This window comes from Malania oleifera, chromosome 4, assembly GCF_029873635.1.
Source record: "Malania oleifera isolate guangnan ecotype guangnan chromosome 4, ASM2987363v1, whole genome shotgun sequence".
NCBI classification, from domain to species: domain Eukaryota; kingdom Viridiplantae; phylum Streptophyta; class Magnoliopsida; order Santalales; family Ximeniaceae; genus Malania; species Malania oleifera.
This window is the reverse complement of record NC_080420.1, coordinates 38034502-38057312: the sequence shown is the minus strand read 5'-3', so window position 1 is coordinate 38057312 and position 22811 is coordinate 38034502. Positions and strand designations below refer to the sequence as shown.

Genomic DNA, 22811 nt, shown 5'->3' with positions numbered 1-22811 from the left:
CTCTGCCTGGGGTGACGAGTGAGCACTGAAGATGCGCCCCCGCCCCCCCCCCCCCCCCCCTCCTTTTCAGATTTACACTGGGACTCCCTTTATGGGAGTCTGCAGTTTATGCCAAAAATTAGTTCCAATAGAAGGATAATTTCCCCGTACGCGCACGGTTCTATTTGGGAGAGAAAATATCTCTCTCACACGTGCTGCCCTTTTTTATTTATTTTATTTATTTATTATTATTATTTTTTGCCCCATTTTGTTTTCCACAAATGAGAAGCCCAATTTAATAACACTCAATTCACGAAAATTAGAAGGACCTAGACTTGGAAACACAACTCGATAAAATACTCAATTTTAAAATCAACAGACCCAATTTAAAAATAAAAAACTTAATTCAACAATTTGAAAGACTCAGTTTAAAAATTCACTCAATTAAAAATTGAAGGACTCAATCTAAAATTAAAAACTTGATTAAAAATATGGAGACTCTATTTACAAATATTGGGACTCAACTTTAAATAAAGGGACTCAATTTAAAACATTGGGACTCGACGAAAAACATTACGACTTGGTAAAAAAAACACCGAGGCTTAATTAAAATACCGGAACTCAAACAAGGTCCCCCAATTTTCGGGATTCGAAGTCAACTTTTATTACACCGGATCTTCCCAAATTGGCCTGGTTAAAATTAGAGTGTCGACAGCTACCCCTCTTTGTAGGCTTTGTTGTTCCAATGTAACAGTAGGAACTCTCCTACGTTATTTGTAGCAACAAGCCTGCAAAGATAAAAGACACATATTTTAATCAGGCTGCACAACCATTCAGTGCCCTTGGGTTGATCAGGGATGCTTGCCTATTAGGGATGGGGGAATGAATGCGTCGCACAGCTCTCTGGAAAGTCTATAGTTAGAAGTTAGTGGAGTTGAGTAGTCAGTGGTCAATGTGGAATCAAAAGGGATTGGAGATGACTTGCATTAAGGATGACTCGTACAAGGTATAGGGATGATCAATTGAGTGCAAGTCTCGAGATCTTTTGAAAAATGTCCTCAAGTGTAGGGTTCTAAGTCCTTGAAAAAAAAATTGCTCCACTGGGGATGGTCAATCGGGTATTGTTTCTACCAATCTAGGGAAGGGAGAAGAGCAACCAGTGCAAAATAGGAATGGCGTACAATTCTATAAGAAGTTTTTTATTTGTTTTTGGTTGGCTAATCAACGAGGGCTAGTGGCTAGCGTGAAATCACATGGGGATGAGAGTATGACCACCTGGATTTGGGAACAAAGCCACATGCCTCCAAGGCAGTTACAGTGAGTTTCCTTGAAAGATGACTATTCGGATTTGGGAACAACGCCACATGCCTCCAAGATAGTCCGAGTAATTCTAATGGGAAGATGACCACTTGGATTTGGGAACAAAGCCACGTGCCTCCAAGACAGTAGGGGTGATTTTTCTTAAGGAATGACTATTCAAATTTGGGAACAAAGCCACATGCCTCCAAGATAGTCCGAGTGATTTTTTTGATTGGAAAAATGATTTGGCTGGAAAAATGATTTGATTGAAAAAGTGGTTTGATTGGAAAAATGACTAGCCACATGCCTTTAAAATAGCCAGAGGATTTTCTAACTAGAGTTTTTGTTTTTTTTTTTTTGTTTTGCTTTTTTTTTTTTGGAATGATTTGGTCACGACCATGAAGGATTAGCTTAATCGAGATAGGTGAAAACTAACATCAACTGCCCCAGTTTCAAGAAGGACAATACAAATTTGGACTAGGGTCAAGGTTCCAGCTTCCCAGTAGATGATACGGGTTTGGGTTGGCTGCCCTAGTTTCAGAGAAAATGAATCAATTTAGGACTAGGTCAGTGCCCTAGTTTTAGAGAGGATGATTGGATTCATATTGGGTTAACTACCCCAGTTTCAAAGCTGATGAATCAATTAAAGCCTGAGAAAGCTGCCCCGGTGTTAACAAGGATTCCTTAAACCAGGATGGAGAATGGAAGCACAAAAGTCTATCCAAACAAGTACAAACAGATGATGCAATGCGATGTATGCATGCGACTACTTATAATGCAAGGATGCAAGGGTGTATGCCTATTGCTATGTGTATGAGAATATGTATGTTTTTTTTTTTTTAAATGCATGGAATGCATGTGATGTGCAAGCTTTCTTTCCCCAATATGCCCATAATCGACAAAACCAACTTTGAATTTCAATCAAGTATGGATGCTCTTGAATTAGTTTCTCCAAAATTCATCGTGGAATTTGCCCCAGTTACATTCATTTGTGACTGATCCTACCCATCTTGCATTCCACCTAAAATGACCTTCTTTGAATCACATCTTTAATGTTTTAAAATGAATATGCGATCACATAAACCAATCTCAGAAAGAGATGCTTAAACTTAACCTTCTGTGCTTGCTTAACAGGAAACAATTTTACCAGTACTTTGGCATGGATGTATCTTTGATGCAAACTCAGGGAACCACATTATTGGGCAAACATCTTTTTCTTTTTTCTTTTCTTTTTCATTGACCCCATAACCAGAGATTCTTTCTTGCTCATATCAAACTCTTGGCCTAGTGTCTTATTAAGTAATCTAATCAAAATCTCGATCTCGAGGTGGACTTTGAGACACGGGATGAAATATATGCTAGGGATTCAGGTTTTAACAAGAATAAGGAAACCAAGGCTTAAAAATCCCATCCCATAACACAAAAATATGCATCCAAGACATCTTTTTTAACAATGTCCCGACAAGAAATATAAAATTCATAGCCACACCCATCTGGTCTCGGACTGCTTTCTTTGGAAATAAAGAACATCGCTCTTTTAACTTCTTCTTTCGTCGGATTGGCAGAGAGAAAATTATTATCAGCATCTGAAATTTTCCTTTGACTTAACTCGAAGTGATCACAAGGTTCAATCACTGAAGCCTCTAAGAGAAAATTCTGAAAGAAAGCAGCAGCTTTATTATGAATTCTTTCCGCACCATCCAATGTCCTCCCATTGTTCATAACCATAGGGTCTATATGACCCTCATTCCACCTCTAATTAATAACTAAATTGAAGAATTTAGAGTTTTGATCCCCCTCAATCAATCATTTTTTTTCGCAATTTTTCCTAGGCGAGATGCTTCCCTATTCTCCCACACCTAAATCTCCAACTTAGTAGTCAAGTAATCGGCTGGCTTTGACCTCCTCAATAAAACCTAATTGCAGTTGATTTTCTAGAGATTCCATCCTTTCCTCGAGAGCTTGTAGGTTTTCTCCCACTCTCCCAAAGACATTTTTATTCCATCCACGTAAAGCAACTTTAGCTCTCCTAAGATGAATAGCAAGTTTCAAAAGACTCGAGGCCAAGTCATTCCTGATCTAGGCATCTTTAACACACGACAAAAAAAAATCATGCAAACTCCACATATTAAGGAACGGAAATGGGGTAGGGTCATGCAAAGAGAATGTCGTATTTGAATAAACCACCATAGGACTATGATATGAGGACTTCCAACTCAGATATTTGAATTTAGCCGAACCATATAGGTTGGAAAAAGCAGTATTAATAAGAACTCGATCAAGCTTAGCCCAACTACGAGCCACCCTTTCATGGCCATTGCACTATAACAGACGAGGGCCTATGTTTGATAAATCAAAGAGACCAAAATGATGTAGACAGTCATTAAACTCCATTATAGGTAAGAGTGGTCTTGGATTTCCACCAATTCTTTCTGCATCCATTCGAATAATATTAAAATCACCCAAGACCAACCAAGGGAAATCCAATTGGCACGTTGTAGGTATACTAAGTGTATTATATATTATATGCTACATATTCCATGTACATGTCATATTCTATATCATATATATACCTCTACACACTACATGTGAACTATATATGTGTGTGTGTGTATATATATATTGTGTGTATATATATTATATGTATGAACTATATATTATACATTATGTTCATGCCATGTATCATTTGTATTTGTATATATATATATATATATATATATATATATATATATATATAATGTCACTACAAAAAAATTGGTTTTTAGTAACAAAAGTATTAGTGATAGTTTTAATTTCGTTGCTAAAAGTGCCTTATTAGTAACGGTTTTTAAAAACTATTACTACTAGTGTAAGTATTAGTGATGGTTTGGATTAGTGATGAAATTAAAATTGTCACTATTACTTTCATCACTAAAACTCAATTTCCCTGCTCAAACCATCAAGAAAAACCACATTTCGTGCGAAAACTATCTCGGAAAAATATTAGCGACGTTTCTTAGGATATTAGTGACGAATTCAAAGCGTCATTAAAAGGAACTTATTAGTGATGATTATTTAACCATCACTAATAGTATTATATTAGTAATGGTTCAATAAGCCGTTAGTAATAATGCATGTTGTCTGTGAAAAGGTCAACAATATTAATGACGGCTCCTAAAAATCGTCACTAATAATGCTTAATAGTAATGGTTGTTAGCTTTACCGTGATCCCAAGAGGGGGGTGAATTGGTATTTTTAAACTTTAAACCCATAGGTCAATCTCCTAACACCAGTATATTCACAACCCTATGGTCAATCTAGTGCAAGTAAAGTAAATGTATACCAAAATGTAAATAAAGCAATTTAATCAATCACATAAGCACCAGAAAGCAATAAAGAAAGAGTGACACGCAGAGATGTTATCGAGGTTCGGCTAATTGCCTACGTCCCCGCCTTGGCTAACAAGCACAAGGATTACCACAATAACTTGCTCACTTAAACGGGTGGAGCGGCACCTGTACAAGTCAGGTCAATTAGCACAGGGCTGACCTCAACCTTTACAACAACTCTTATCGGGTTGGATTACCCCCCCACCTCAGGCCACGCCTGAAATCACTCATATTTTAAAATCAATTGGTATAATGAAATAGTACTTTCACATAAAGCAGATTTGTACCCAAACAATACGCTCAATCACGTACGCATCAAAAGCAAGGTATAGTGTAAGCTCAGTGATGCAAGATTTTTTATATCAATACACAACACAATATAGTCAATATGAAGCTCAAGAGTATTCAACACAATACGATTAGTATGATGCTCAAGAATATTCAACACAATACGATCCGTATGATGCTCAAGAATAATCAACACAAGCAATGCCTTGGAATCTAAACAAAATATTTCAATCAACACATAAATGTTCCAAGTATACTAGATAGATAATTAAACTAGTTTCTTCAATGGAATAAGCACAAAGCTAGTTTGAAAAGACTGCTTGCTTGTTTGAAAAATTCTTTGCACACCAAAAACAAAGATCTTGGACACTTGCAATGAAATGCAAATATCCTAAACTTTCTTGGTTTAATCCCACACAAGATTTATATTGAGCAAATCTACGAGACAACCTAAGCTATGCTCCCAAAAAATTAAATATCTGGTAAACATAAAAAAGGGAGTATTAACTCTAAACAACAATCCTACAAGCACAAATGAGACTCTCACAATCTCGGATTTTATCAAGAGGATGCGAGTTTGAAAGTATTTGGGTGAAAAATGGATTTTCAAGAGAGAGAGAATTTTTACTAATCACTTGTCTAATTCTTATTCTAATCTTACAAATGAAAGTATATTTATAGTCAGGTGAAAAATTATAACCGTTTGGGATATAATGGGTATTATAAAAAAAGGTCCCAAAAGATTAAAATCCAATTAGCCCAAAATAACCCTATTTTACAGCTGTTAATTTATTTTAACTGACCGGAGTTTGGGTGGCTGAACCTAAGTTCGGTCGCCCGAGAAGACACAACAACCAAAAGTGTTCTAGGCTAGCTCGGTCACCTGTGTCTTGGTTTAGAAACCTAAATCAAAGTCAGTAGCAAAGCTACGTTATTTCGGGTGCTCGGTCTTGGGCTCGAGTGGCTGAACTCATGTGTTTGGTCACCCGAGTATGATTTTGAACTAAAAGCCTTGGTCGCCCTAGTTGGTGGGATTTCCCTTTCGAAGGGTTCGGGCACTTGAGGGAAATACGCTCATATTTGGTTCGGTCACTCGAGGACAGGTCAACTTGTTGACCTTTAAGCTTCGGGCGCCCGAGGAGTTTTGTACTCCAAAGGTTCGGTCGCCCGACTCCTCTTAGATTGCTTAGATATGATCAATTTTAGCACAGTTATTTCACACTCATATTTTATGCAATGTGTGTGTGAGTGTTGGAGCCTAGGGTCTTGCTAAGGTCTTAGTTGAGCTTACACAATATCATATGTGCATGATGTGTAGGTAATAGGCATACAACCACATGCCTAAGTTACTATTACAGACCCTCATTATTACAGACCGATATGAATTACAATACAAAGTATAAAACTTCACGGTCTTCTTGTTTCCTCAAGTGTCCTCCCCTGAGATATTAATTTAAACCTGCACAAGCATTTAACAAACATCAAATATCAGTATTTGTCATTATCAAAGCCGGGCAAGACCTATAAGGTCAACATTCTCCCCCTTTTTGATGATGACAAATACATTCTGCAAAAATTTGATATTTGCTTAAATAGGCTTCCCCTAACAATATGCATCATGTATTACAACCTTACCCTAACAATATGCATCATGTATTACAACCTTACCCAATTATTTTATTTTTGTCTCTCCATTTCCCCATTTTGGCAATAGCAAAAAGGGCTATAAGAGTGAAAGCAATGGGTAAATGTTACATTTATACTATGAGAAATTTTGGAAAGATTTAGAAAAATTTCGGCAGAGTGTCGTTTGTAAGTCGAACTTTCCAAAATGAATCTTGTATAAGCTGTAACCTGTTTGAGGTTATATTCCTTAACAGTTTATTCACAACTACTTGAACAGTCCAATATGATCCAATCAGTCAAATAAAATTTCAATATAATTATGAAGTGGACAAAAAGAAGATGGTATATCATAAGTAAAAAAAAAATTAATACTCATTAAGTCCAATATGACCATGCAAGAGGTATATATTTGACATGTGCACGCAATCAATAATCAACTTTCACAAAGTCTAAAGCAAGAAGATAAGTCAACAATAGTATTAGTTGTTAAGACTTGGAAAGTTCCCATGATAGAGCTCCCCCTAAATCTATGCAGGTTATGAAACATTTAAGATTAGGAAGCTTCTTTACTATGCATTAAGCCTACCTCACGTCTAATTTGTATGAACCTATCCTCGGGTAGTGGTTTAGTGAATATGTCAGCCCATTGTTCATTGGTGCATATAAACTCAAGTGCAACATCTCATTTTTGCACATGATCACGAAGGAAATGATGTCTAATCTCAATGTGTTTAGTTCGTGAATGTGAGATAGGATTTTTAGAGATGTTGATTGTACTAGTATTATCACATTTAATAGTTATTGTATCATAGTGCAATCCATAATTCATAAGTTGTTGTTTCATATAAAGAGTTTGGGCACAACAACTTCCAACTGCAATATATTCAGCTTCGGCTGTGAATAAGGCAACTGAGTTTTGTTTCTTAGAGAACCAATAAACAAGAGATTGTCCTAAGTAATGACAAGTGCCGCTAGTGCTTTTTCTATCAACCTTACTACCGGCAAAGTCAGCATCAGTGTAACTAATAATCTCAAAGGTAGTATGCTTAGGGTACCACAATCCTAATTCAGTAGTCCTAACTAGATACATGAGGATTCGTTTAACAGCTTTTAGATGAGATTCCTTAGGGGCAGCCTGAAATCTAGCACATATACACACACTAAACATAATATCAGACCTACTAGCAGTGAGATATAGGAGACTCCCAATCATGCCATGACACAATTTTACGTCAACAGGGATTCCTTGCTCATCTTTATCAAGCTTAATGGAAGAGTTCATAGGTGTACCAAGAATTTTGCAATCTTCCATATTAAATTTCTTTAGCAAGTCTCTGATATATTTAGATTGGCATATGAAAGTTCCATGATTAGTTTGCTTAATTTGTAGCCCTAAGAAGAAACTAAGTTCACCCATCATGCTCATTTCAAATTCACTTTACATGCATTTGGCAAACTCATTACACAACTCATCATTAGTTACCCCAAAAATGATATCGTCCACATAAATTTGAACAAGGAGCATATCATCATTTTTGGATTTGATGAAAAGTGTAGTGTCAATCTTGCCACGGGTAAACCCATTCTCTAGTAGAAAACCACTAAGCCTTTCATACCAATCTCTAAGAGCTTGTTTCAATCCATACAAGACTTTAGACAACCGGTAAACATGATCAGGATATTTATGATTTTCAAAATCGGGTGGTTGTTCTACATATACCTCCTCACTAATGTAACCATTTAGAAAAGCACTTTTAACATCCATTTGAAACAGTTTAAAGTTTTTAAAAGCGGCAAAGGCAAGTAGCATACGAATGTCTAACCTAGCAACAGGAGCATATGTTTCATCAAAGTCAATCCCTTCCTGTTGATTATACCCTTAGGCAACTAGTCTAACTTTATTCCTAGTTACTACCCCATTCTCATCTTTCTTGTTTCTATATACCCATTTAGTTCCAATGATGGTGTGCTCATTAGGCCTAGGAACTAAGGTTCACACTTTGCTTCTTTCAAATTTGGTTAAGTTCTTTTTGCATGGACATCACTCAGGACTCATCCTCTATGGCTTCTTTAATATTCTTAGGTTCTTCTTGGGATAAGAAAGCGTAATGATTCACTAGATTTCTAAGGGAGGATCTTATGGCTACACCATGGGATGGTTCACCTATGATTTGATCTACAGGGTGATTTCTAATGAATTTCCAATCTCTAGGCAACTCCTGTTTTCCATTTTCATTATCTTCAAGTAATTTTTGATTTGCTTCTTGATTTTCACTTGCATTGTTTTCAATAGACATTTTCTCTAAGTATTTTCTAATATCAATATCATCTTCATTATCTTTATTAAAAAATGGATTAGACTCATCAAACATAACATGAATAGATTCAATGACAGTTAAAGTTCTTTTATTGAAAACCTTATATGCTTTGCTATTTAATGCATATCCTAGGAAAATACCTTCATCAGATTTAGAATCAAATTTTCCTAAGTGTTCATTATCCCTACGCACAAAGCATTTACAACCAAACACATGAAAATAGGAAATATTGGGTTTACTGTTGTTCCATAATTCATAAGAGGTTTTATTTATTGACGGTCTAATCAACACCCTATTCATAACATAGCATGCAGTATTTATGGCCTCGACCCAAAAATATTTAGGTAAGTTATGCTCATTCAACAAAGTTCTACCCATTTCTTACAGTGACCTATTCTTTCTTTCTACTACACCATTTTGTTGAGGCGTCCTACGTGCAGAAAAGTTATGTGATATGCCCTCTAAGTCACAATATTTTTCTATGCCTTCATTTTTGAATTCAGTGCCTCTATCACTTCTTATATGAGTTATCTTATATCCTTTCTCATTTTGAATTCTTCTACAAACCTTGGTAAATTGTTCACATGATTCATTTTTGTGTGCAAGAAAAAATACCCATGTGAATCTAGAAAAGTCATCCACAATTACAAAAGCATAAGATTTACCACCAAGACTTTGCACAGGATTAGGTCCAAACAAATCTAAGTGAAGCATCTCAAGTGGTCTAGTAGTAGATATGAATTTCTTTTTCCTAAAACTAGATTTGGTTTGCTTACCCATTTGACATGCATCACAAATTTTATCCTTATATCTTAGGCAAGCTTTTAACTAATTCTTTTCTAACAAGTTTAGACAATAAATCCATACTAGCATATCCTAAGCGCCTATGCCATAACCAACTAGCTTCATTTACAGCAGAAAAACATGTCACTTGTTGAGAAGCTAAGTTGTCAAGAGAAGTAGTATAAACATTTTCATGTCAACCAGCAGTAAAAAAAACTTTGTGATCTGTTTTATCTTCTACTATGCATTTATCATTCTCAAAAGATACTTTATATCCTATTTCACACAAATGACTTATGCTAAGTAGATTATGCTTCAACCCATCAACCAACAAAACATTGTCAATAGTAAGAGATGAACTCTTACCAACCTTACCTACCCCAATGATGCATCCTTTTGCATTGTCGCCAAAAGTCACGTAGCCTCCATCCTTGGTAACAATTGAAGTAAATTTTCCCTTGTCACCAGTCATGTGCCGTGAGCACCCACTGTCCAAGTACCACTAGTCCTTGGAGGAGGATGATCTTAGGCATACCTACAAAATAAGCTAAGTAACTGATGCAGGTCCCCAAATTTTGTTGGGTCCACGGGGGTTACTAGCAGGATCTCCCTTAACTATCCATACCTTCCTAATTCTAACATGTTTATTCCTAAGTGGACAATCAAATTGAATGTAACCAATGTGTTTACATTTAAAGCATCTTAATCTACACTTAGGTTCTTTAGGAGGAATATGGGACTTTGACTCATGTGTAAAGTGTCCTAAGTAAATATTAGACTGTCTAACATTTTCAATACCATTAAAACCAAGACCCTCTTTACTTAAGGATTTTCTTTGAGCGCCAAGCAATTTTTTAAAATTTTCTTTGACCTTAGTGAATTTAAAAATAATTTTGGAGCTATCCTCCAATTTCTTCTCAAGCTCGACAACAGTAGCATCTCTTTGTTTTAAAATAGAAGCATGAGAGGTTTTTGCCATATTGAACAATTTTGACCAATTTTTATATTTCTTTTTCAAATCATTATTTTCTTTGGTCATTTTGTCTAACAATTTAGAAACACGAATATATTCAAACTGTAACTCTCTAAATGTAGGCATGCAATCGGAATCACAATCATCAGATGAACAATATGAAGATAAAGAACTAGAAGACATTACCTCATCCTCGTGTGCCATTAAGCACAGATTAGCAACCTTTGAGTCGCTGCGATCTGATTTTGAGTAGCTGCTACTAAGTTTGTCCCATGAAATCCCAGCCTTCATGGCTTTCTTCTTTTTCTTAGCCTCTTTTTTCAGCAGTGGGCAGTCAGGTTTGATGTGGCCCACCTTGTTGCAATTATAGCATGTATGAGCATTTGATTTTTCTTTTCTTTTGCTAGACTCTCCTTTCTCATTAGTAGACTCTCTATATTTTTTTATAGGGCTTCCTATTCTTCCTAAAAAATCAGCTAAATTTTCTGGTTAGCATGGTCATTTCATCATCAGTGTCAGACTCACTACACTCACTGATGTGTTATTAGATGCTCTCAATGTAGTCACTTTCTTGGCCCTATTATGCTCATTAAGTCTCTCATTTATGGACAATTCATAAGTAATCAAGAAACCTATCAATTCATCTAAGGTCATGACATTAAGGTCTCTACCCTCAGCAATTGTTGTAGCCTTGGCTTCCTAAATAGGAGGTAAGCCTCTAAGGATTTTCCTAATCATTTCATATGTGGAATAGGTCTTTCCTAATGACTGCAGTGAGTTTATGATGTGTGTGAATCTAGTGTACATGCTCTGAATGTACTCACCTACATTCATCCTAAATGCCTCATACTCACTCGTCAACATATCTATCCTACTGTCCTTTACATCCCTAGTACCCTCATATGTGACCTCTAACTTATCACATATTTCTTTTGCAGTAGAACATGCCATGATCCTGTTAAATTCATTTACATCTAGACTACAGTATAAAATATTCATGGCAGTGGCATTAAGACTAACAGCTTTCATATCATCATCATTATATTCATCCTCATTCTCAAGAACCCTAGCTACACCCTCAGCTTTCATAGGGACATAGTTTCCCTTAGAGACAATCCTCCACACCTTCCAATCAGTATTCTGAAGGTAGATGCACATCCTCTGTTTCCAGAAGGTGTAGTTAACACCACTAAAAACAGGAGGTCGTGCGGAAGATGATCCCTTAGGGAAAGGGGTCACGAAGCTATGAGCCATAAGTAATCTTTTCGAAAAATAACAGTTAGTCTATGCAACCTACGCTCTGATACCAATTGTTAGCTTTACTGTGATCCCAAGAGGAGGGGGGGTGAATTGGTATTTTTAAACTTTAAACCCTAGGTCAACCTCCTAACTCCAGTATATTCACAACCCTATGATCAATCTAGTGCAAGTAAAGTAAATGTATACCAGAATGTAAATAAAGCAATTTAATCAATCACATAAGCACTAGAAAGCAGTAAAGAAAGAGTGACACGCAGAGATGTTATCGAGGTTCGGCCCATTGCCTACGTCCCCTCCTTGGCTAACAAGCACAAGGATTACCACAATAACTTGCTCACTTAAATGGGTGGAGCGACACCTATACAAGCCAGGTCAATTAGCACAGGGCTGATCTCAACCTTTACAATAATCCTTACTGGGCTGGATTACTGCCCTCTCAGGCCACGCCTGGAATCACTCATATTTTAAAATCAATTGGTACAATGAAATAGAGCTTTCACATAAAGCAGATTTTTATCCAAACAATACGCTCAATCACATACGCATCAAAAGCAAGGATATAGTGTAAGCTCAGTGATGCAAGATTTGTTATATCAATACACAACACAGTATAGTCAATATGAAGCTCAAGAGTATTCAACACAATACGATCAGTATGATGCTCAAGAATATTCAACACAATATGATCCGTATGATGCTCAAGAATAATCAACACAAGCAAAGACTTGGAATCTAAACAAAATATTTCAATCAACACATAAATGTTCCAAGTATACTAGATAGATAATTAAACTAGTTTCTTCAATGGAATAAGCACAAAGCTAGTTTGAAAAGATTGCTTGCTTGTTTGAAAAATTCTTTGCACACCAAAAGCAAAGCTCTTGGACACTTGCAACAAAATGCAAATATCCTAAGCTTTCTTGGTTTAATCCCACACAAGATTTATATTGAGCAAATCTACGGGACAAACCTAAGCTATGCTCCCAAAAAATTAAATTTCAGGTAAACACAACAAATGGAGTATTAGCTCTAAACAAAAATCCTACAAGCATGAATGACACTCTCACAATCTCGGATTTTATCAAGAGGATGCGAGTTTGAGAGTATTTGGGCAAAAAATGGGTTTTCAAGAGAGAGAGAATTTTTACTAATCACTTGTCTAATTCTTATTCTAATCTTGCAAATGAAAGTATATTTATAGTCAGGTGAAAAATTATAACCGTTTGGGATATAATGGGTATTATAAAAAAAGGTCCCAAAAGATTAAAATCCAATTAGCCCAAAATAACCCTATTTTAGAGCGGTTAATTTATTTTAACCGACCGAAGTTCGGGTGGCTAAACCTAAGTTCGGTTGCCCGAGAAGACACAGCAACAAAAAAGTGTTCTAGGCTAGCTCGGTCGCCTGTGTCTTGGTTTAGCATCCCGAATCAAAGTCAGTAGCAAATCTACGTAATTTCGGGTGCCTGGTCCTGGACTTAGGTGGCTGAACTCATCTGTTCGGTCGCCCAAGTACGATTTTGAACTAAAAGCCTCGGTTGCCCTAGTTGTTGGATGTCCCTTTCGAAGGGTTTGGACGCCTTAGGGAAATACACTCATATTTGGTTCGGTCACCTGTGAACAGGTCAACTTGTTGACCTTCACGCTTTGGGCGCCCGAGGAGTTTTGTACTCCAAAGGTTCGGTCGACCGACTCCTCTTAGATTGCTTATATATGATCAATTTTAGCACAGTTATTTCACACTCATATTTTATGCAATGTGTGTGTGAGTGTTGGAGCCTAGGGTCTTGCTAAGGTCTTAGTTGAGCTTACACAATATCATGTGCATGATGTGTAGGCGATAAGCATACAACCAAATGCCTAAGTTACTATTACAGACCAATATGAATTACAATACAAAGTACAAAACTTCACGGTCTTATTGTTTCCTCAAGTGTCCTCCCTTGGGATATTAATTTAAACCTACACAAACACTTAACAAACATCAAATATCAGTATTTGTCATTATCAAAATCGGGCACGACCTATAAGGTCAGCAATGATTATTCTAAGCTGTCACTAATAGTCGTGTATTAGTGATGATATAAATCGATTTATAGAACCGTCACTAATAATACCATTGTTGACTGGGAAAAGTCAATAATATTAATAGTGACGGTTTATTAGAACCATTACTAATATCCCATTATTAGTGACGAATTTGCTAAATTATCACTAATAGTATTTTTTATTTTAAAAATATAAAAATTATTTATTTAACTAGATTAGTGACGATTTATGGAAATTGTTACTAAACGTTTTCTAATAGTAACGGTTTGTGGAATCGTGACTAATAATGCATTTGTTGACTTAGAAAAGTCAACTATATTAGTGACCATTTATTAGAACCATTATTAACCAACACTAATAGTATTTTTATTTAAAAAATATAAGATAAATTTATTTAAATATATTAGTGACAGCTTATCAAAACTGTCACTAATAGTCTTGTATTACTAGTAATGGTTTATGGAACCGTCACTAATATTTAAATCAAGTAGTTTAGCTTACAGATAATCCAAACCTAAAGGCGGTTAGGCATTCCCACAAAGATAGAGATGACCAAGGAATCACCTTACTGTGCCAGATAAGCATGCCAGCCCCATTAGTGTTCTAGGTCACCTAAGTGCCCAAGATGCATACACAACAAAACCAATGCTACCCAAAAACATGTACATTTTAAATAAGCAATTTAGGACAAATTTTCATCATCCGTGGAAGATTTTTCCAATTTCTTTGAGACAGACTTTGTAGTATTGTGCAAAGGCTTCATGGAATATTAATATCATTAATTTTTAGCATCTTGAATGAATCAGGTCCTGAATATCTTTTCCCATTTTTCCTAACAGAAGCAACCTTTTAATTTAAAATCTGAAAGAAAGATCAATACGTCTAGCCATGGACTGGGATTGTTATTAACATAGTGGACGAAAAAAAAAATGGAAGAGCTGTCATTGATAGTGAAAATGACCCACGCAAGATTCTCTAAATTTAAAACTTTTCAAGTGCATACCTAAAGGAATGACCATGTACAGACCAGGGTAGGCCAGTGTGGTGAAGTTCTGTAATGATTGGACTGATTTTTTTTTTTTAATGCAATAGAGTTTGAGAGATCTTTTGAAGTTGTTCATCACGTGCAGTAAAAAAGAATGAGATGCGTTGGAATTGGTGTATTCCCAAGAGGGGGTGCATTGGGTATTTAAAAGTTTCTACCTAGGTTAGATCCTGATTCCACAAACAGTATTACACAAACCTAGGGTCTTTCTATATAATCATAAACCCAATCAAATATTCAAACAATTAACCACATGTACTGCATATAATAAATCAAACATAAAACATACATGTGCTGAAATTGAAAGTGTGGAAATAAAATAGAGAGCCAACATAAAATATGACATCGGGATTCAACCAATACTGCCTACATCCTCGCCTCAAGCTCACAAGTAAGAGGATTCCACTATGACTCACTTAATGGATGGAGTGACACCTAATACAACACCTTACCAAGATGGTGCACCTAGTTCTCTTAACCAGGTCTGAACCAGTCTGGTGCTTTCCTAACTAGGTCTGAGTAAGAAGATTCCACTATGGCTCACTTAATGGGTGGAGCAGCACCTAATATAACACCTTACCAAGATGGTTCACCACCATATGGCTGACCGAAGATTACTAGTGATTCCGGCTTCATGTAGGTGAGTTGCATCCGGCAATCCAAACTGAGGACGAATTTAGTAGCTCACAAAGTCAGGAAATTGGCAAGGTCGGGAATGCCCAGTTTGTGAGCCGGTAACTGCACATTGGACAGAGATAAAAAAGTGCTCAACAGGTTCCAAATAGTTAGGTGAGTCAATGGTATCTTGATGGGGCAAAGGTGGAGGCATCATGGTTGAAATTTGAATATAAGATGAGGCAGGTGAAACATATGGACCAAATGACGCATGTGGCTCGGGTGATACATCTGGAGCATACACGGAATGCATATTTGTTATGAGAGGACCTGCTTAAGAGTCTTTCTGATGGAAAGGTGATGCACAAAAAAAATTAGGAGAAATTGAAATTTGAATTGTAGAATAGGACGTATTAGTAGGGATCACGACACTAGAAGGAAAGTGATTCGGGATCCTTATTTTAGCTGGAAAATATTTTTTATCAAACACAACACTACGAGAGATGTAAACACACTCGCTTACGAGATCAAGGCACCTATAACCCTTTTGACTTGATAAATAACCAATGAAAATGCATGGGATACTATGATATGACAACTTGTTTTCCGCATAAGGATGTAACAAAGGATAGCATTGACATCCAAAATTGTGTAGAAAAGGGTAATCAGGTACAACTTTGTAAAGTTTTAAAAAAGGAGTATCATTATTTAAAACGGGCATAGGTAACCTACTGATTAAATATACGACAATTAAAAATGATTCAACCCAAAATTTCTTAGCGAGTCCAAATTGCGCAAGTAAAGTGAGTCTCGTATCAATAATATGACGATATTAATGTTCTGCATTACCATTTTGTTGAGAAGAATGCATACATATTCGCCTATGTAAAATACTATTTTCTATGAGGTACCAAGAAAAAAGCGAGGAGATGTATTCTCCACCATTATTAGTTTGCAAACGTTTAATAGGAGAAGAAAATTGGTTTTCCACAAGCAGTCTAAACTTAACAAAAGAATTGAAAACATCATATTTATTTGCGGGATATACACCAACATAATACAAATAGCCTAGTTTGTAGGGAGCATGGCATTGATATCCTTGATTGATATCATGTTACAATAACAATCAAATTACATGTGGGATGTGCACCAACATAATACAAAGTTTGAAAATCAAATAACTTAGTTTGTAGGAAGCCCAGGATTGATGTTTGATATCCTTAATAGTAGACTTTGATTGTTCCACCCAAAAAAAAAAAAAATTCACCACCATAAACACAATGCATCTGCACTTTCACACCACCACCACCTCCATCACCATAGCTGCCACCACCATGAACAACCTCCTACCTCCTCCCCTGCTCTGCCTTCTCTACCTTTCCACCCATTTCCAAATCTCCCGCTCCTACACTCCCGCGGAGAATATTGCCATAAATTGTGGTAGCCCGACCGGCGCCGTCGCACCAGATGGCCGAAGCTGGACCGGAGATAACCCTTCAAAATTCCTAACCCCAGAACATCTCAACTCTTCTTCCACCTCCAAAGCCTTCTCCCAAGACTCTGCTCCCCCAATTCCCTACATCACTGCTCGCATCTCCTATTCCAAATTCTCCTACACTTTTCCGGTCACCGCCGGCCTCAAATTCCTCCGCCTCCATTTCCACTCTTCTTCTTACTCCGCCCTCAATATTTCCGAATCCTTCTTCTCTGTTACCGTCAACCATCGCTACACCCTCCTCCACAACTTCAGTGCCCTGTTCGCCGCTCGTTTTCTCAACAAAACTTACTTTTTCAAAGAGTTCTGTGTTAATATAGAAACAGGGTCGAGACTAAACTTAACCTTTTCTCCATCTTCGCCGGGACATTTTGCATTTATAAACGGCATCGAGGTCGTCTCCATGCCAGAGAGGCTCTACTTATTTGATCGAGGAATTCACGTCGCCGGGCAAATTCAAGATTTTTCAATCGAAAACTCGACAGCCCTCGAAATGGTTTACCGGTTAAACGTCAAAGGGCAGGCCATTCCGCCGGCGGACGACAGCGGCATGTTTCGCGCTTGGTCAGAAGACGACCCCTACGTGTTAGATGCAGGAGCAACCCAAGAGCTTTTAAACATGATGATCGATATCAAATTCGGCGAAGTCCCAAATTACACAGCGCCGGAGATCCTGTACCGCACGGCGCGATCAATCAAACAGAGCAATAATCTCACTTGGGTTTTCCCCGTCGATTCGGGGTTCTACTACTTAATTAGGCTCCATTTCTGCGAGATTGTGGATGAAATTATGGGAATTAATCAAAGAGTGTTTAAGATTTTGCTCAACAATCAAACTGCCGACGAGCACATGGACATCATGGGTCATGAACAATGGTCGGGAAGAGGATTTCCAATTTACAGAGAGTTCGTCGTGATGGTTCCCGAATCGGAGAAGCAAGATCTCTGGCTTGCGCTCCGTCCCGTCATCGGAATCGAAACAGAGTCTTATGGCGCTCTGTTAAACGGGTTGGAGATATTTAAAATCAACAACAGCAAGGGGAGTTTCACGGGTCCGAGTCCTTCGGAACAATTCGGGACACATATTCGGATACCGGAGCATCCGAAGAAGATCCGAATGGTGCTGGTGGTTGGAGCGGCGGTGCTGGGAGGAGCTATTGCGATCTTGACTCTGTTTTACTTCGTTTTCCAGCGAAGGAAGGCGAAGAGCTCACTTTCCCGGGAAAAGTTGGCGAAAACGCGGTCTCAGCCTCGGGTCTCCGTCGACACTTCTCACTGGCCGAGATTGAGCGGCGCCGGCACGGTGGTTGAATCTGCTTCGTGGTCCGAACGGGAGGCTGTCACGAGTTTTGCACCCTAATTGGATTGCTCCGGCAGCTACACCAGTGCAGGGCTCGTGATCCCGCCGGTAAACTCGTAATACCATTGCTTTTGGCGCCTAGAACCCAAATTTGAGATTGCGCGGTTGAGTTTAGCAAAATAGAAAATTGCAAAGCGCATCATTAAAAAAATTAATATAAGTCTCTTATTTTTCACAAGACTTTTTAATAACAATATTTTTTAAATATAAATATATATGACTAATTTGACAAGTTAATTTTAAGAGGAGTAAGAGCACAACATCACTTCATCTTCTTTTTTTTTTTTTTTCTAAAAAAATAACTATTTTTAAAAAAAATTTATTTGAATGTGTTGATAACTATTTATTTTCTTTGTGAAAAAAAAAATTGCAGATAATGAAACTAGTATTGAATAAATGGTACTTTAAAAAAAAAAAAAATGATTCATTTCTTGAATCTTCATTTTGAATTATCTTTTAAGGACTTGACAACCATAGTAAGAAAATTAAATGCTAAATCATATGAGTAAATTTTAAGCTCGTTATAAATATAAAATGAAATATTTGAATATGATTTTTTAACTAGGTTTTCTGATTTTGTTTTTCTTTTTTCTTTTTTAACTAGGTGCAATATGTAAAATATTGGACTCGTTTAGTACGGAAAATAGTTTTATCGACACCGTACTTTTTATTTTTCTAAAATTTTTATCAAAAGTTTTAAAAATATCCTTTTTTTATTTTATAAATTTTTATGAAAATTTGGAAAATAAAGTAAAAATTCTTTAAAAACTAAAATCAGTAATAAAAATGGTTTTTCTTATACCCTTAAAATTTTGAGAATTTATTATTAGATAATGTCGGCACTTGACAATATTCAAGGAAGAATTGGAGGTTAAAGTTTTAAGTGCCAATATAATTAAATATAAAATGAAATAAGTTGAATTATGATTACAGTAAATGTACTTGAGGTAATAATATGAACGCAAGTTTGTTTGGTCATGGCATGTACACTTAATATAGGATAATTGGCTAATGGTGATGAACGAAGTTAGAAATCATGAATAGCAATTAAATATTTTTAGTTTTATGTTTTAAGTGTTCTTTCTTTAATTATAAACTTGTCATTATATTTTATGCAACCACCTTACCATTATAAATAGGAGGCGTAATTTTTTTACTTCATATAACATTTTTAATCTTTTTCTTCTTCTTTTTCTTCTTCTTAGGTGGATCTACTGTAAAAAAAAAAAAAAAAAAAAAAAAAAAAAAAAAAAAATTACAGTTGATTGAATTTGGGCTCCTTTGTTTTGGGCATGGATGTTCGGTTTATCTTTGCGCACTTGGGTACTTTCTTAACTAGCTTGCTTATGTATAGGCTATACAAAACTCTCTTAGATGATTATGTATTGTGTATATACATGTTATTTCTATGCCTTTCAAACCTTGAATATTGATAAGTTGGACAGATATTAGACTTTGGAGCTTGAAGATGCTTGATTCTTTGGATTTTAAATTTCTTATTTTATTGTTATAAGTGTTTTCCTCTTCTTGATCATCTAGCATTATTTTATGTTTGATTATTTAAAAGAAAGACATTAAAAAAATTGAAGAGTAGAAAAAGGTTGGCTTAGTGGGAGTTTGCCCTATGCTTTAAGGCTTAGTGGGAGTTTGCACTATACTTTCCTTCTCTAAAGTAATTGATCAAGCACTAGACAAGTAGTTTGGTTCTAGTAAAAACAAATGCCACTTTTAGCATTAATTAATTGTAAGAACCTGAATCGTGATATATGGATCAATTATGTAAAAGAGGGGTAAATTGGTAAATTGAGCAGTATTCGTTGACGAGATCAGGGTTCGTCAACGAAGTCCTTTCTGTTCTCGTCAACGAAATTCAGAGGTTCGTCGATGAGGAGAAATTAAGAGATTTCGGGAAATTGGGAATCTCAAGTTCGTCAACGAGGCCACCGCTTTGTTGACGAAGGTAATGACAGACTCATCAACGAGAACTCCAATTCGTCTACGAATCCAGCCGATTCAAGGGCTATAAATATCAGTTGTCATTGCTTCTAAGTTAAGTAATCTTAAAATATCCTCTCCCTCTCTCTCTAGAACTTGAAGAACTCTCTCTCTCTCTTGATTTCTTCACCGTTGATCGCCTGATTCGTAAATCCAACGTTATTGCGAGGATTAGGGAAGGATTCTCTATGTTTCTAGCAGATCGGAATCTCATTTTGAGCGTTTTCAGGTTTCAGGCTAAAATCGAGATAAGACTCGGTTTTCGTTTCTAATTCAGAATATGTGTAGTAGTACGAATTGTAAGCATGTATTGTACTGTGGTTTGTAGGTTTTGGAATCTCGGTTCGTAGTTTTGGGGACCATAGAGTTCGTAGTTGGAATTCGGGTTAAGATAAGGGGATTCTGTTTATATCAGTGTATTTTTGAAATCAGGATCCGTAAGCTTGTAGGCTACGATCGTATGTATGTTTTGGTATCTTATTTGAGGAAATCTATCAGGTAAAAATACGGGATTTTTGGGTTACAGTTTCGAGAAAATTTGGGGATTTCGGATATCATCTCTACTTTGTTTGGAAAACTGTTCATTTTGTGTAAACTGTATTATTGAGATGACTATTAACTATATTTGCATAAACTGTATACTTGAAATGGAAAATGATATGATTTGTTGTAAACCAAATAAGTGTGGTATGTATGGTTGAATGTAATTGTTCCAGGTATGTTGTAAAACAGTTATGTGGCGGCTTATTACCGTACGCTGATATGTATGGAGTATGAGCTCCAAAATGATTCCAGGTTTGTGAAATCGGCTAGTGGCGGCTAATTACTGTACGTTGTGCCATGTACCGATGTGAAAACCGTGGGCGAGAGAGTCCGGCTCTATATTCGAGGGTGTGAAATATCACTACGTATCTCGGCTGGTCACCGAGGGATGTAAGCTACACGGTATTGGCAATGTAATCACTGTGAAGTTCGGGTTTCATGGAGTAGTTGCGTGTTGGCAATGTAATTGCTGTGGAACTTTGAATTCAGGGAGTAGTTGCGTACTATTGTGAGCTACATCGTATTGACAATGTAATCGCTTGAAGCTTTGGGTTTCATAGGGTAGTTGCGTATTAGTGTGACGACACTGACCGTATGTTTTGGTATCGTATGTATTAGAATGCATTTGTGAAAATACTGGAACTGTATGAAATTGTATGGAACTGTATGAAAATGTTTTCGAACTGTATCATATGGTATAGTGTTATGTTTTGCGTAAAATAACACTGGTATGCCACACACTAATATAACCTGCTTTCTTCCTTACTGAGAGGTGTCTCACCTCGAATGTACGTACATGTTTTTAGGTCCATCAGGTAGCCGTAACTAGCACTCTAGCAATCGGAAGCGAGGGTGTCGTAGTAGCTGTTAGTGCCTGATTAGGTACGAGTTTTTTGTAACCGGGTTGTCATGATGGTTTTGTGGACACCCAGAGTATGTATGGTATTTATGGGAATGTAAACCTTAGTATTGTTTGGGTATGTGTATCCTAACTTTGTACAAACTCTAGTATGGTATGTTATAAAGATAGATGAAGCATTTTCCGCTGCGTAACTGATGAGTATGAATGCATAAGTGTATGTGTACAGGGCATCCGTGTACCCCATAGGGTCAGACCCTCTTACTGTTTTGTATCATCTATGTTTGAATTGATACAGAGACAGGTTAGGTTACTATATTCACACCTGGGACCCATCTACGGGTTCGAGGCATGACAGCTTGGTATCAGAGTTAATCGGGTTGTTAGGTCTTGTAGACTTGGTTAGGTGTATTGTTGTGTACATACCAGAGTATAGGATGTAGGAATTGGGTAGTGTTGGTCATGGGTTGTTCTGTAGCTAGTGACTCACTCGAAAAATGAGCAGCTCGGAAGCTATCCCAAGTATAGGAGTTATGTTGTGTAATATTAAGCCCAAGAGTTAGATCGTTTCCTGAGGGAATGCGTTTTAATCTCAATTTCATGTTCTCCCAATCGAAAATAAAAATGTACTGAACTCAGTTCAAATTCGGGATTTTTCAAAATTTTGGAGACTTAAACAAAAACTTAAATTAAAGTCCTAAAACTAGCATGCTTCAATTTAAAGAGTACGAATGAAAATTCTAATCTACCTAAGGAGACATCAAAACACGCACTAATTAAAAATGGTAACATTGATCATGGAATTAAAGCACGTAATGGAAACACAGACAAAATTCAAACACAGATTAAAAGATTAAAACTTTAATACAAACCAAGAACTTGAACCAAAGTTTAACTATCAATTGACTTAAATGAGAATAAAACACAATAGAAACATAAATAAAAGGAACTAAAGGA

At 36.6% G+C, this 22811-nt stretch overlaps 1 protein-coding gene across 1 annotated transcript; it reads left to right on the top strand.

Moving 5' to 3' along the window:
• Positions 1–16882: 16882 nt before the first annotated feature.
• Positions 16883–18457, top strand: LOC131153760 (receptor-like protein kinase FERONIA). Its single transcript, XM_058106207.1, has one exon. The coding sequence runs from the start codon at positions 16883–16885 to the stop codon at positions 18455–18457; it is 1575 nt and encodes a 524-aa protein (XP_057962190.1).
• The last annotated feature ends 4354 nt before the right edge of the window (positions 18458–22811 follow it).

What these genes read in the sequence shown, in the direction of transcription:
- LOC131153760 (XM_058106207.1), top strand. Translation starts at nt 16,883, where the DNA reads ATGCATCTGCACTTTCACACCACCACCACCTCCATCACCATAGCTGCC.